Here is a 13,986-nt window from a genome sequence, read left to right as displayed (position 1 = left end):
TCAAAAGTCAAAAAAAATTATTTAAAAAAATCAGTAATCGGAAATGGCTTCTTTGAGGAGCCCGTCTTCTCCGACCGATGGTTATAAAAGGTTCAGTGATGATTTTGCAAACACCAGCATCAACAATTATGGCTCCAACGTCACAAGTAAACGTGAAGTTAACATTATTCAATGCACTGTAGCCGCCGCAATTATTTGTACGCTTTTGTTGTTAACAATACATTTATTACACATAAAACATTTTGTTTAATTTTCTACCTTGAGCATAATATCTTTCGCATTTTAACGCAGCTAGATCAATTAATTAATGCCATAAAAGGGATTCTGACGTAAACCGTGAGTCATTAGCAATGTCACTAACCTATACATAATAAACATTACTTTTAAAACGGTCGACCTAAATCCCTTAGTCGGCTCGAATAAATAACGTAGCGTATCCTTGCATGTATATGCTTCGCCCGCATGCTGCTATAAAATTCCATGCATACCACTAAGCACATAAAGAACAATAATCCATAGCAAACAGCCTAAATAAGCACTTTTATATTATATTAAAACCTATGAAAATATTCTTTAGATGGTGACAGTTACTGCTTTATTCATTTATATATGAGATTTCTGGTTTAATCTGGTTGTAAGCCACTTTTTGCTGAATCTCTTGAATAATCTATTTGTACAGATTGGATCAAGGCAGTTCTATGTATATTCATATGTATGATCCAGTACACTTAATATTTATATGGCTACTAAATTTAAGTAATGTGGAAAACTATAATTTATCTTTATTAAAAAAATTATATAAATAGTAAGAGTAATAAAATATTTTTATTTAATAAATACAAGCACTAATCACTAATTAATTGGGAATATGATTTTTAAGCAAATAATTAAGGGTTTAAAGCCAATTAAAATAATTTAGCTATACACAAAAAAAATATTTTTATTATTTTCTTTTAAACAAAATATTTATATGTTTAAATAAAAAGATATAATAATATAAATATTTTGATAGTTATGTAAAATATTTCCCACACAACTTGGTAAATAGTATTCTTGATTACTTATTAAGTTAAAACTTAAATGTTTTTTGTTACTTGTCTCAATCCAATTTAAATATGTGATATGCTTATAAAATACAGATAAAAAAAATTTAGTCATTGAGCTCATTTTTTTTTTCATTTTAACTAACAATATAAACACATTTCTTATGAATTATTATTTGGTTCGATAAATATTAAATTTAGCTTATTATAAAAGTGTGCCTATAATGGATCATTATACATAATTACTTTAGCTGCTCCAATAAAATAAAGTATCTAATTCACTCAAATTAACTCAAAATTTTATTCAACCTTTACTATGTGTGTTTTTGTTATTGAATTTAATGTTTTATTTATTTTATGAGGGTTTGATGTAGCCTGAATAGCCTATGAGGGCTATGATGAAAAAATTAATTCAATTAAAATGTAAGCACAACAATGTTTTGTTTTGTTAACCTATTACCAGATGGGATGAATGGATCTTATATTGAAAAAAGGGGTTGCAGAAATAGAGAAAAATTTAGAATATTTACCATGAACAAATTTAATTTAATCTGGATTTTGAGTGATAAGTTATGTTTCAGACTCCATTTGAATATAGCACAGGTTAGTCAGACTAATGCAATTGTAATATTTTATTACATTAAAGTAACTCTTATATAAGATGACATAACTAATATACCATAGAAGATCATGTAAATCATGAAATATATTTGAAAACTGAAGTCAGTTTTCAAAAAAAATCTTGTAGGTATATTATCTTTTGTAACAAAATTTGATTGACAACCATTATTAGTATCTTATCTTTTGTGAAGATAAGGTCACCTGTCATCTTCCACTAGGTTATGAATGGCTAACTATAGTTTCATATTTATAGTGACAATAAAATGACAAACTTAGTGAGTTTCCCTGATAAACTATATGATTCAATTAAAGACCGTTGGTATAAGCTAAAGTTGTGTAAGTGCTTACTTATTTTCCGCCAGTGCTATAATTTACGTAAAAATATTGAACTACTAATAAAATATTACAGATCATAATATGTGCAATTAATTAAAATATATATTATATATATAAATAAAAAAATAATGCGACTAATTAAACAGCAGTTTGTATTGCAAAATAATTTAATTAGCGTTGAAATTATTGCGATAATAAGTAAAATAATTTGCAAGCTAATACAATATTCTCTCCATCATCTCATTGTGTAAGCCACTCTATTATTTCAAAATGCACGTTTTGCACGTTACCTTATAAAAGCGTTAAAATCAAGGTCATTGTAAACAATTGCGTGATCGACATTTCCTAATCCTACGCTTAACGAATTTTATTATTTCCGCCAAAATTAAATATATTAATGTAAGAATGAGTTGTGGTATTTATTGGTGTATATTATGTAAAAATATGATAGAATATTGCAATTAGTCATGTGAACGGCAAATGGAATATGACATTGTTGTCTAAAGGTATAGACCATTTGTTTGTGGCGCGCCTAATAAAAGTAAATAGCAATGAAACGTGTGTCCTAGAAACGGTCTCATTGCTATTTGAAACCGAAAGTTATTTAGTATAAACAGGAATACACTTATTTTTTTAAATAAACTGTCTTTCATTGCTAATTCTTGGTATTCTAGTTTAAATATCATATTGAATTTTCGATTTTCAGCTTCAAATAGCTGGATTTTCTTTATATTTAATATGGAAATTCCGTATAAATATTGTATATATCTTTCTACTTCAATTAAAATACAAATAGTATTTACTAACGTTAAAATGTAAAGATACTTGCATTGCGTGATTACCTTGAGTCATTTAAATATATTGCGGTGAAATTATGTAAATATAGGACACAGCTAATGTTTATATAAATGATAACAATGCCGGTGTACAGTTAACAAAAAAATAATATTGAAAATAATACAAATAATCGTTAAGGTGTCTTCTTTATAAATACGGCCTATTTTTATTAATATGAAAAATAGATAACAGAAAAAAAGGAAAGATAAAGCTTTAGTATCAGCTAAAAGTTTCACAATACGATAGTTTACGTATGCGATTTTTCTATATTTTTGGTATTTCTCTGAGATATTGTTCCATTATTTTTTTGTCAACCATACTTTAAAATTGTTATCTTGTGTTTTGAAATTTACATAACATAAATGTGAGATGTAAATTACTTCAAGTTAGATGTTAATACTGATAGTGTTTTGACAAAAATTGGAAGCATGCCATTCAAAGGGTTATTGCATATAATGAAAGATGGTATAAATAGGAGCATTTATTCCTCATTTTCAAATAATTTAGGTTGGTACATTTTTATTCTATAAGCTTATCATGTCTGTATGTGTGACACGCGACCACGCTTGAAAACTAATCTTATTTTAATGTGAGGGATTACCTATACATATAAATTAAACGTCAACAAGCAGTACTAATAAATATTTTGTTTGAATTCGTAACCTACATAATAAAATCTATCTTGTGGTTACTAATAACAATTAATAAGATAACATGTGAATAATTAAATTATACGAACCTTAAACGTTCGTCAGAATGTTTTGTTTTTTTTTCTTTTTTAAGTTTTGCTTGAGGTTTGCCTCCAAAAACTAACAGGCTAAAATGACTAGAATAGTGAAAACAACATTAAAATTCATCTAGATGAACACAATTTTCTGTAGAAACAAAAAGGCAGGTACTATTCTTGAAATAAATATAATATTTATAAATTGAATGCTATCTGTTACTTTGCTAGGCCAAAAAGGAAAAGCAATAGATTTAAAAAAAATAATTATCGAAAATTAATCGCCTATCCATCTATAAGAATGATTTCGCGTCGAATGGTCATGGTTTCATACCGATACGTCGAGTAATTTTCACGTGATTGGGCGCACAAAGAAAAAAAACAAACATTTATCTAATACTTATTTTAAACTTTTCAAAGTGATGTTAAAAAAGTAAATTATCTTTAATACATTTAATACAAACAGCTGTTTTCTAATTTATAAAACCGAATGACGTCAAGTTATGTAGATAGCTTAACTTCAGAATTTTGATGAGAATTTTTTTTTTCAAGTATATGTATTTGATGTTTTTTTTAAACAATACTTATGTTTTTTATGTGGAAGTTGCTTATGTTTAGTAGCCTCTGGGCTTTAACCCCCGTTGTCAAGGGCTGAATTTAGGCAATAAATCCCGATAGTTAGCGAAGACAAATCGAGCCTAGACCGTTTTTTTTATATTTCTAGATAACCGCACAGACACAGATGGCGGAGGAGACGCAACTTTGGATATGGGCAGTCGCTCATCCCTCCACACCGGCTTGCAAATGTCGGAGGATGAGCATTGGGAGATGAATTATCATGAAGCAGCTATTTATTTAGAGGTTGAAAACATATTATATTATAATATAATTTCACTTAATAGTTGACGCGGTTCATATATTTCAATTAACTTGGTTTATTTGAACGTGAAAAAAAGGCGCGGCAAGGGGTGTGGGATGCAAGGTCAGCCCGAACTATCAAACAATGATTTGTTTAATGAATTCCTTCTGCGCCATATTACGATGTGAAAACTTGAACTTGTTTTTGTTTAAGCGATTTTTTTAACGTTTGTAATTGTATTTTGAAAAAAACCTTTCGTCTATGAATTCTTATGTATAAAAAGGTATACTCTCTCTTCAAATTGCTATCTCGGCAAATAACATGTCTTCAGATAAAATGCCCTTAAACCAAAATATAATAAGTTAGAAAAGATTAAAACAGTTTTCATAGAACTTAATTTATGAAAATAGTTACTTATTGGCATTTTCAGGAAGGATTAAATAATGAAAAATTCGACTCTCATCCTTCGAGTCCAGAGGAACTACCAGCTTATCTTCGAGTTCATAACCCGTGGTATCACGGGCTGGACTTGCTAGCCTCACTGGTTTTAATTCTTCTTGCTTTTACTGAAGATCCAGCTGTTCCAGCTTTCGAGGTGAATCTCACGTTTAATCTTAGTCTAATAAAAGCGTAAGTGGTTAATATTTCATACGATGTACAATTTATTCGCAATAGATGATTATGTACAACATGTAAGCCATTAGCTTTATTCTAAATACTAGATTGGAAAATAAAAAAAACTGCCTTCTGAGAGAAAAGTGTATAAAAGATTTCAGTTTTATTAAATTGTGTTTAAATCTCTCTAGTAACAATATCATCTTAATGCATAAAATGCCTCAAACATTGTTACCTTAATTGAAGAAATTCTACTCTGTCTAGTCTACTAGTAAACTAGTCAGAACTTTTTGTTTTTTTTTTTTATGTGTAAAGTTAAAATAAAGTAAGGTAACAGTTAGTAAATGTCACTTAATGGGCAAATGCCTTCTCCCTTTTCAACTTCATTGCTTTCTTAATTTCATCCGACACGTGTAGGTTTCCTCGCGCTGTTTTTCATCACAGTTGTGCACGAGGTTCATTTACAATATGTACAAACTTCAACTTTGTTTGTGACTTTATGAATCTCAAATAATAAGTATCTAAATATATAACAATATTTGCGGAATATTTTCATATGTTACAGCTTCCAGTTTGGGCACATGGTACGATAGAACTGCTGGCGTTATCTGTGATTGGTATAGAATTACACCTTAAACTAAAATGGATAGGATGGGGGACGATTTTTAAACATAAGAGAACAATGCTGAAGGTAATACTTTTAAATATATGTCATTGGTTAATTATCTTCTTTTTAGATGATGATGAAAATATTAGGCTGACTGATATTGTTAATAGAAAAGCGAGTTTTTTTTTATCTGTGACTAACTTGTGCGTTGAATTATTTTTTATACCTACGTTTTATGGTTTGCGGTTTACTAATATAATTAATTATACCTACTAATTTTATTTTCCAGGGAATAACACTCCTAATAATGGTTCTAGAAGCAGTAGTAGTACTTTGTAGACAGTCATCTCACTTCAGAGTGACAAGAGCGCTTCGACCCATCTTTTTGGTGGATACTCGGCATTGTGGGGGAGTCAGACGATTTATAAGGCAGATCCTGCAATCTTTACCTCCTATTATTGATATGTTAGGTAGGAATTATTAATTTATTTAATTACATTGAAAATTTCTTAATACCCTTATCTGGAACGGCCGATCGCCGGTAAATCTGTAAGCTGTTCTTTGCCTTATTTTGGCTGACGTATTCAGAATGAGTGACCTGGAATCGTAGTAGGCAAAATAAGTACATATCTATTAACTCCTTGATACTATACCAAATTTATAAGGACAACCATTTGCCATCTGATGTCCGATATGCTATTATGTCTTGCTTCTTCCGATCAAATTATAGAATTAAAACTCTCTGCCACCGAGCTGAGCTAATATTGTATTTTAGAGTCCATTTGTGGCTATATAAAATCTAGTTTTATAAATGACGTTAAGGATATTTTTGGATTTTCAGGTCTTCTAATGTTTTTCGTAGCTACGTATTCCCTTTTGGGATATTATCTGTTCACTGAGCACGTGGATAATGGACATTTTCAAACGATTAGCGACTCTTTTGTTAGCATGTTCGTTCTGCTTACAACGGCCAAGTAAGTTTTTTATACTTTGATTAAGACTTGTCCCACTGTATTATTACAATGCACGGTAAATATTGTGGCTGTAACACGCATACTTTTCAACAACAATTCACATTTATTTTCCCCATTAAGCTGTAGTGTACCTATTTGTTTTGTTTTATTGTTTTCTATCTCTGAGCTACAAGATCTTCTATATTATGTTGATTAGCTTTTTGTGAATGTTTTCAATCTAAACCTGAAGTTATCTCTTGAATGTCGTGAACGAGATTATTTGTTAATCGAAATTAAAGTTTGGTTTTATACTTTATGCTTTTATCTTAAAGATCACCATTTTTATTTACAGTTTCCCAGATGTCATGATGCCGTCATACGCCAAATCGAAGTGGTACGCCCTGTTCTTCATCCTCTACATCATAACCGTACTTTACGTTCTCATGAATTTGGTAAGTTATGTTTTCGTTTATTTCCAAATTATCATTTATAGTTCTGAAAAACATCATTTAAATATATTTGATATATACGACTAAACACGTGTACAATGGTCACGACTGCTCCCGCAGATGCTGGCCGTGGTGTACGAGACGTTCACCCGCATCGAGCGCGACAAGTGCCGCGCGCTACTGCTGCACCGGCGCGGCGCGGCGCGCAGGGCCTTCCGCCTGCTCGTGTCGCGCCGCGCGCCGCGCGCCGTGCGCCTGCGACACTTCGCCGGCCTGCTGCGACACTACGCGCCGCACTACGGTACCGTAGCCGTCTCGCTATACGCTTCTGAGATTGATTTAGACGTTCTACTGACTATTTTATAATATTTATTATTTCATAACAGATTAATTAAATTTTATTTTTCCAAAATTGACATATCGTTAACAATTAATTTTCGAACCGTGTATAAAGAGTGTCGAGTGGGTAATTATTATGGAATAGTCTGGGATCGACTTCAAACTTTTCTCGAAATCAGTTGCAAAAATGTTCACTTTTAAAACTGGTTTCGGTCAAGTTAATCCGAGACATCGGAGACCGAGAGACGAGAGTGAGAGCTCGCTCGCTTGCAGGCGGCCTGGACGTGTACCTGATGTTCAAGCAGCTGAGTCGCTCGGGCGGCGGCGGGCTGTCCCGCGCGGAGTTCGCCAACGTGTACGAGGTGTTCGCGCTGCGCTGGGCGGCGCAGGCGGCGCGCGCGCCGTGGTACAGCGCGTCGCCGCTCGAGCCGCTCGGCCGCGCCGCCGCCGTCGCCGTGCGCTGGCGGTACTTCGAGCACCTCGTGTGTGAGTACAGGGGACGGCGCTCGGGAGCGAAGCTGGGCTATTTGGTACCTCGTCACACGGACAGAGGGCTGAAGGGCCATCTGATGATAACTGGTCACAATTTCATTCATGAATTGAGACTAGGCAACTGCGCAAGATATATTACAGTCCGAATACAGTTATTGTTCTTTATTTCCTACTTTCATAATCCGATAGAAGAGTCCGACACCTTCCGAGTTCATGATTCTAAGGATTCACTAATTTGTTGTGTCTAGTTTGGATTGTGACGCTGTCAATATTCGACTTCTTCTCAAATCAAATCAAAGTTCTCCACTAAAAAAATCAACAACTTCTTATTTGCAACATCCGTGGTTTGCATCCAGGACTGAGGTCCTAAACCTAAGGAAATTAATCGAAAAAAACGAGGCAGCCAAACTATTCTCTACGGCAGCAATATATTGTGGAAGTTTAGAATAAGTTGCCGCTGTTCCACAGATGCAATTATTATCGGCAATGGTGTATCGATGATCCTTCGAGTTTTCGAGGCGGCCGGCGACCTGCAGGACAGCGCGAGGCTGCTCTGCGCGTCTTGGGACACCTGGCTATTCCTTATATGTGAGTTTTCTTGTTTGCACGACCGTATTGAAATGGAAAAATTATTCACTAAATATTTAAACGATGTAGCATATAGTAAACTGCATTTAATTGAATTGTATGTAACGAAACTTTACAATTAACGTAGAAAAATATCTGCGGCTCAGACTTTAAAAATATAAATTTTAAAAATACTATTATTTCTCAATGCTACAATAAATAGATATTTTGCATCTTTTAAAAGGTTCAACTATGGACCTTTTAAAAGTTGTTAATATATAAGTAGATTATAAACGAGCGTACGACTGTGCCTTGTTTATAACCGGAAAATTAATATGTCAATTGGAATATTGCCCTTTAAATACATAGCACATGATCCTATTTTATTGGATAATAATTAGTTTGAACACATTAGGCTTAACTAGCTAAGATATTAGACAAATCCTAGGAATCCACAAATCTATAGTGATAGAATAATGTAAGGTACATTTTTTATTTCTCAACTTCTCTAGTGTTCCTCCTGGAGGCAGCTTTGCGTATAATGGCATCGGGTCTGTCCGCGTACCTGGAGAGCGGCTGGAACGTGTTCGACCTGAGCGTCACGCTGCTGGCGCTGCTCGGAGCCGTGCTGCTCACAATAGCGCCGAAACTTTTCATTGTGGTCATGTTTAGGCCACTCAGGTAAATTTTTGTACAAGGAATACCATCTTATAGTAAATTTTCTTTCCTAATAAATAGCAACATGATCTTGATTATATAATCCAAGCGCTTTAAAACATTTATTTATATAATTTATAGATAAATGAACGTAAAAATATAAAAAAATACGCCAAATATGTTCGACCAATCAGCAGCATGCTCGTATATATTAAAAAAACCCGCACTTTTTTAAACATGGTAGAAATCCTGATCTCGATATAGTTTATTGAACCTTGGAAAAAATATTTGGATTTAATATAAGTTACTAAGCTTACATTGATTATACTCGGTAGATTAGAATTTGAATAGTAACTGGCATTTATTGATATGATTGTGTGAATTTTGTTTATATCAACCAGGCTAATGCGTTTGTATAAGCTGAAAAAGCGCTACCGCGATGTTTTTGGGACTCTGGTGTTGCTATCTCCTCTAATGTCCTCGGCGGGCTGCGTGATGCTGGTCATGTACTACTTCTTCGCCATTATTGGGATGGAACTGTTTGCTGGTTACGACTTGAGAAACTGTTGCATGTGAGTGATTTTCTTATTATTTGGTAAGATTTTTTTCACTGAATTGAGTTAAAAATATCATTATTGAATGCAATATTGTACCTATAATTTATTGCAGGGTTAGTCGTGACATTTTCAAATCAAATTTAATACAACGTTAGGCCTAACATACATTATAATTTATTTTATTCAATTAATTCAAAAGGTCGATATATACCTTATTTGTTCGGTAACTTTATGCTCTCGGTACTCATTAGTTGAGTACAGAAAGTGCTTCAGTATTTATTCATGTACGTGTACAAAATTATAATAGAACCTCTTTCATAGTCTTGTCTTCCTCGAGAAAGACTAGCAACTATGGATATAAAACCTCGTAACCAAATCGGCATTGACTTCGATGTATTTAATCTAAAGATTTTGTATATTTGGATTAGGTTTTTTTTTCATCATTCTAGTAAGTCACGCTACAACAAACACTAACTAATGATGCACATTCTTGTGTAGTAACACAACCGTCGAAGACTTCTACAAGTACTCGGAGAACAGCTCGACCCCTCTCGGCTACTACTATCTCAACAACTTCGAGAATATTCTCACGAGCGGCGTGTCGCTATTTGAACTGACCGTCGTCAACAACTGGTTCATACTCATGAACGCTTACGCTACCGTTGCGGGACAGTTCAGCAGGATATATTTTATGGTGAGGAACATCACGCATAAGACTTGAGCAAATTCGCATTATTTATTGCTGATGAGCCAAATGTAATCGTAATTCTGAGTATAAATGCTAATAATATGCGCTTTCCACTGTTTTGTAAGCTGTGTGAGCAGGATGCTGCATGTGCACTTTGTCGCACCTACAGAATTCTATAGTGACACTCCGCGTCCTTTGCGTGTGTTATACGATTGAGTTATATAATTGAAGATGTTATTACAAAATACTTTTCGATTTAATTATACTTATCATTAGTACTTTTCGGAAAGAGATGCACCGTACATGCGTTGTTCTAGCGTGCTGACGTTTTATGCATATGTGGGAAGCGAGTTCTTAATATTATTTTACTTTTATTTGTAGAATTTACTGCGAAAATTACAATTATTTTTAAAACGGAAGAGCGTTTGAAAAATATCTACATATGTAATACATTTATTTTTATATTTTATAGTCATAGCACCTGTTTAGACTACGACAACAATAACTCGAGTCCGTAAAGGTTGTTTTTCCTGGCAGGTTTTCTACCTATTCACCATGGTGGTGCTGACTATTGTTGTAGCGAGCGTGCTCGAAGCCTTCCGGTTCAGGATACAGTACAAACGTAGTACAACTAAGAGAGATGGTGAGATGGTTGGAATTATTGAAACTAGATTTAAAAAATCAACGAACTATGAATGTGAGTGGTCACCTCAAACAAGCGTAGTTTATTAAATCTTAAGGACGACTGTCAAATTGGCAACCTAGTTACTACCACTCATATATATTGGCACTGTTAGAATTATAAACCATTCCTTACATCACTATTGTGTCACCTTGGGAACTAAGTTTATGTCTGTAATGTTCTGTCACATGTGCCCGTAATTATATTGGCTTACTTATCCTTTGAAGTGTTGGTATTTAACGGTATAATATGTATTTGATGAATACATACCCAGAGGAGCTTGCATAAAGCCGTACCACCAAGTTAGCGTTAAGTTAGCAAAATAAAGACTGTTGAGTGAAATATTACATACAATGATGATTTATATTTATTTATTTTAAGTATAATATGTGATGAATGATGTACCTAATAAACAAAAAACAATATAGTTTTATATTAAATTCTTATTTTGCCTGTGGCGAGAGTTGTTACCGTGTTTTGATTTTTTATTTGGTCACTTATGAAGGAGTCCTTCTGAAACAAGAGTTTCACACTAATAATAATTTGTAGAAGGAAATAAATGTAACTTTTAATCTACCTCTTATAATATAGTAAACTTAAATTTATTATATACATTTATTTAGAGGAGAAACTGCTGCATGAAGAGGTGCATACGAGCTGGGAAGAGGCGCAGAGGTTAGGAGCCAGCGGGGATTTGGCAGAAGAACTGCGCGCGCACTTACCTCCTGGGGTAGGTTGATTTTGACACGCTTAAAAAAAAACCTATGTCTTATTTAAAAAAAATGGTTTGCTTTCTCTGTTTGAGATTAGTAGGCTTCGAAACTGTTTGTCCGATTACTCGTCATAGTAAAATAAAAATAATATACCACAATTACCACCGTCATTGCACCCCTTACGTATAATTTTACTCTGTTTGATGGTATACATATTTTATTATATTTTTTTATTTATAGATGCAAGTGACTTTCATAGGAACGAGGCCTCGTACCAAAGAGGTGTTACAGAGAAGAATGTATCAGGCGGATATACAAAAGTGGCTTGCCGAGGAGGATGACAGCGAAGGTATATCCATAAATCAACTTTTAAAAGGCTGTCAAGATTACTGCAACTTTTGAGTTAATTATAATTTAATAAAAAAAATCCTCCACAGACTTATTTAAAATATAGTGTCTTTGTCTTTGATTAAATATTCCGTCTACCCAGGAATTGGTACCTGTACTCCTAAAAAAGTTATTTATCTATTTTTCGTATTCTTTCATCTCAACAAAAACATTTGTATTTTATTTCAGATGCTCCTCCATCAACCACAGTGACATCCAGCGAGGATCCCCTCTCCCCACCAATTATCCAGCAACCGGATTCAGAAAACAACCACCAGATAAGAACCGGTTACCAATTGTAGAATTTAATACTCCGCGTCCTCCACGACAGACTTTTATTTATATGGGACGTAATAAATAACTTATGAAGTGAAATTAAGTGACCTCGGAAGTGCCGTTGACGGATTTATGCTATAAAATATAGTAGATAGCTAATATTATCATTTGCAACACGCTATATAAATATATATTAAACAATAATAACATTATAATAATATAATGCAATGGTTAGATCTGAGTTGGAAGCTTCATAACAAAGAGCGTAGATATCGCTGCTGCGTAAGTTTCATCATAAATATTTTTTGTTAGATTTTAATAACAACGCCGCCATTAAAGTAATTTAATTTATTAAAATATTCTAATTCGTTAATATTTTATAGAATAAAATAGAACATCAATGATCTTCAATTCCATAGACAAAAGATAAATTTCACTAGACTTTTGATGATATAGTTAATATTTTACCATTTAAAAACGTCGAAGATATGACGTTGGTTGGTTGTTTGGTTTTTTCATGGCTGCTAACTGCGTATGAAATTGTTCATTTCATAAGTTAAAGAAACGCAAAGTAGATGAGGTACCGCTATCTATCTCTATTACTGATAGTCCCTTCAACAAATAATCGTAACTCGAACATTCGAATTACGATTGGACCTACATGTGTTACCAAATATAACAGACAGCTGCATAGGCCACTTTTACACTTGCAATTGTGTGAGATTGTCAAAACCAAGTCTTCACAGGTAACCAGTGGCGTTCATTAGTCATTGGCCCTTCTAGTGTCTGCATGTTCATCCAGGTACAGATCTATTAATTTACAATATTAAAAATATCGTACCTTTAGGTACAAATTCGTTTTCAATATGTAGGTATGTTACGAGAACAAAGTAATAGATATAGTTTAATAGAAGGCAACACATTTTCGATGTGAATTAAATACAAAAGTCATTAGACAGAAGACCTCTTAATATTTTACGGTTCATTCGCTTGTTTTCTTAAAGGAACTTGTAAAAATACTTCTTTACAATACGTAAATAGAAAAAGGCTAAATACATTAGCCTAGTTAATTTGAAAGGTGCGAATAATAGTTTTTATGAATTGTATTATATAACATCTGTGATAGATGCTTGAAAAAGTATTAGAGCCACTATTTTTATTTAAAAGCATTAAAATATACTAAAAAAATGGGTCGTACTCAATACACCAAAGGCGTTTTGGTTATTATTTATTTTTAAATTGAATAATTTTAATAAGTATTACTAAAATACTAGAAAAAATAATAATATAATTATGAACAACTTCCATTATAAATAATATTATTTTATTAAAGTTAATTTATTTTACTCTAATAATGCAAAAAATAATAATTTTTAGGAAATGTTCATTAATATTTTACGTAGGTATTATCTTTGAAAATACTTACACAATTATAGGATTGGACAGTTTGACGTTATTTATATTTTAAAAAAATCTATCCATAACTTTAATTTTTTGCCACGAATTTCCGTTTTAATAAGTACAGACAAATAAAACCGCAGAAAAACTAACTACAAGGAGGTCATTAGCATTAGCATTAGCATT

The 13,986-nt window shown here is 33.0% G+C and overlaps 1 protein-coding gene across 3 annotated transcripts; it reads left to right on the top strand.

The window, feature by feature from the left end:
- Positions 1–35: 35 nt before the first annotated feature.
- Positions 36–13,608, top strand: LOC125072034 (two pore channel protein 1-like). Of its 3 annotated transcripts, none has more exons than XM_047682504.1 (17): positions 36–197; positions 4,286–4,422; positions 4,851–5,015; positions 5,601–5,726; positions 5,932–6,112; positions 6,484–6,616; positions 6,948–7,047; positions 7,165–7,345; positions 7,657–7,869; positions 8,344–8,463; positions 8,955–9,123; positions 9,501–9,671; positions 10,155–10,350; positions 10,882–10,987; positions 11,650–11,756; positions 11,980–12,088; positions 12,316–13,608. In XM_047682504.1, exons 1-17 carry the CDS (start codon positions 44–46, stop codon positions 12,426–12,428), a joined length of 2,481 nt encoding a protein of 826 aa, XP_047538460.1. In that variant the 5' UTR covers positions 36–43; the 3' UTR covers positions 12,429–13,608. The 3 variants fall into 3 exon arrangements, with proteins under 3 accessions (XP_047538460.1, XP_047538462.1, XP_047538463.1); XM_047682506.1 differs by having other exon boundaries at positions 44–146; XM_047682507.1 differs by lacking the exon at positions 36–197 and adding an exon at positions 3,271–3,344.
- Positions 13,609–13,986: the final 378 nt, after the last annotated feature.

Source organism: Vanessa atalanta, chromosome 20 (assembly GCF_905147765.1).
Source record: "Vanessa atalanta chromosome 20, ilVanAtal1.2, whole genome shotgun sequence".
Taxonomy (NCBI): Eukaryota; Metazoa; Arthropoda; class Insecta; order Lepidoptera; family Nymphalidae; genus Vanessa; species Vanessa atalanta.
Note: the sequence above shows the minus strand (reverse complement) of the source record. Positions and strands in the feature narration are given on the sequence as shown.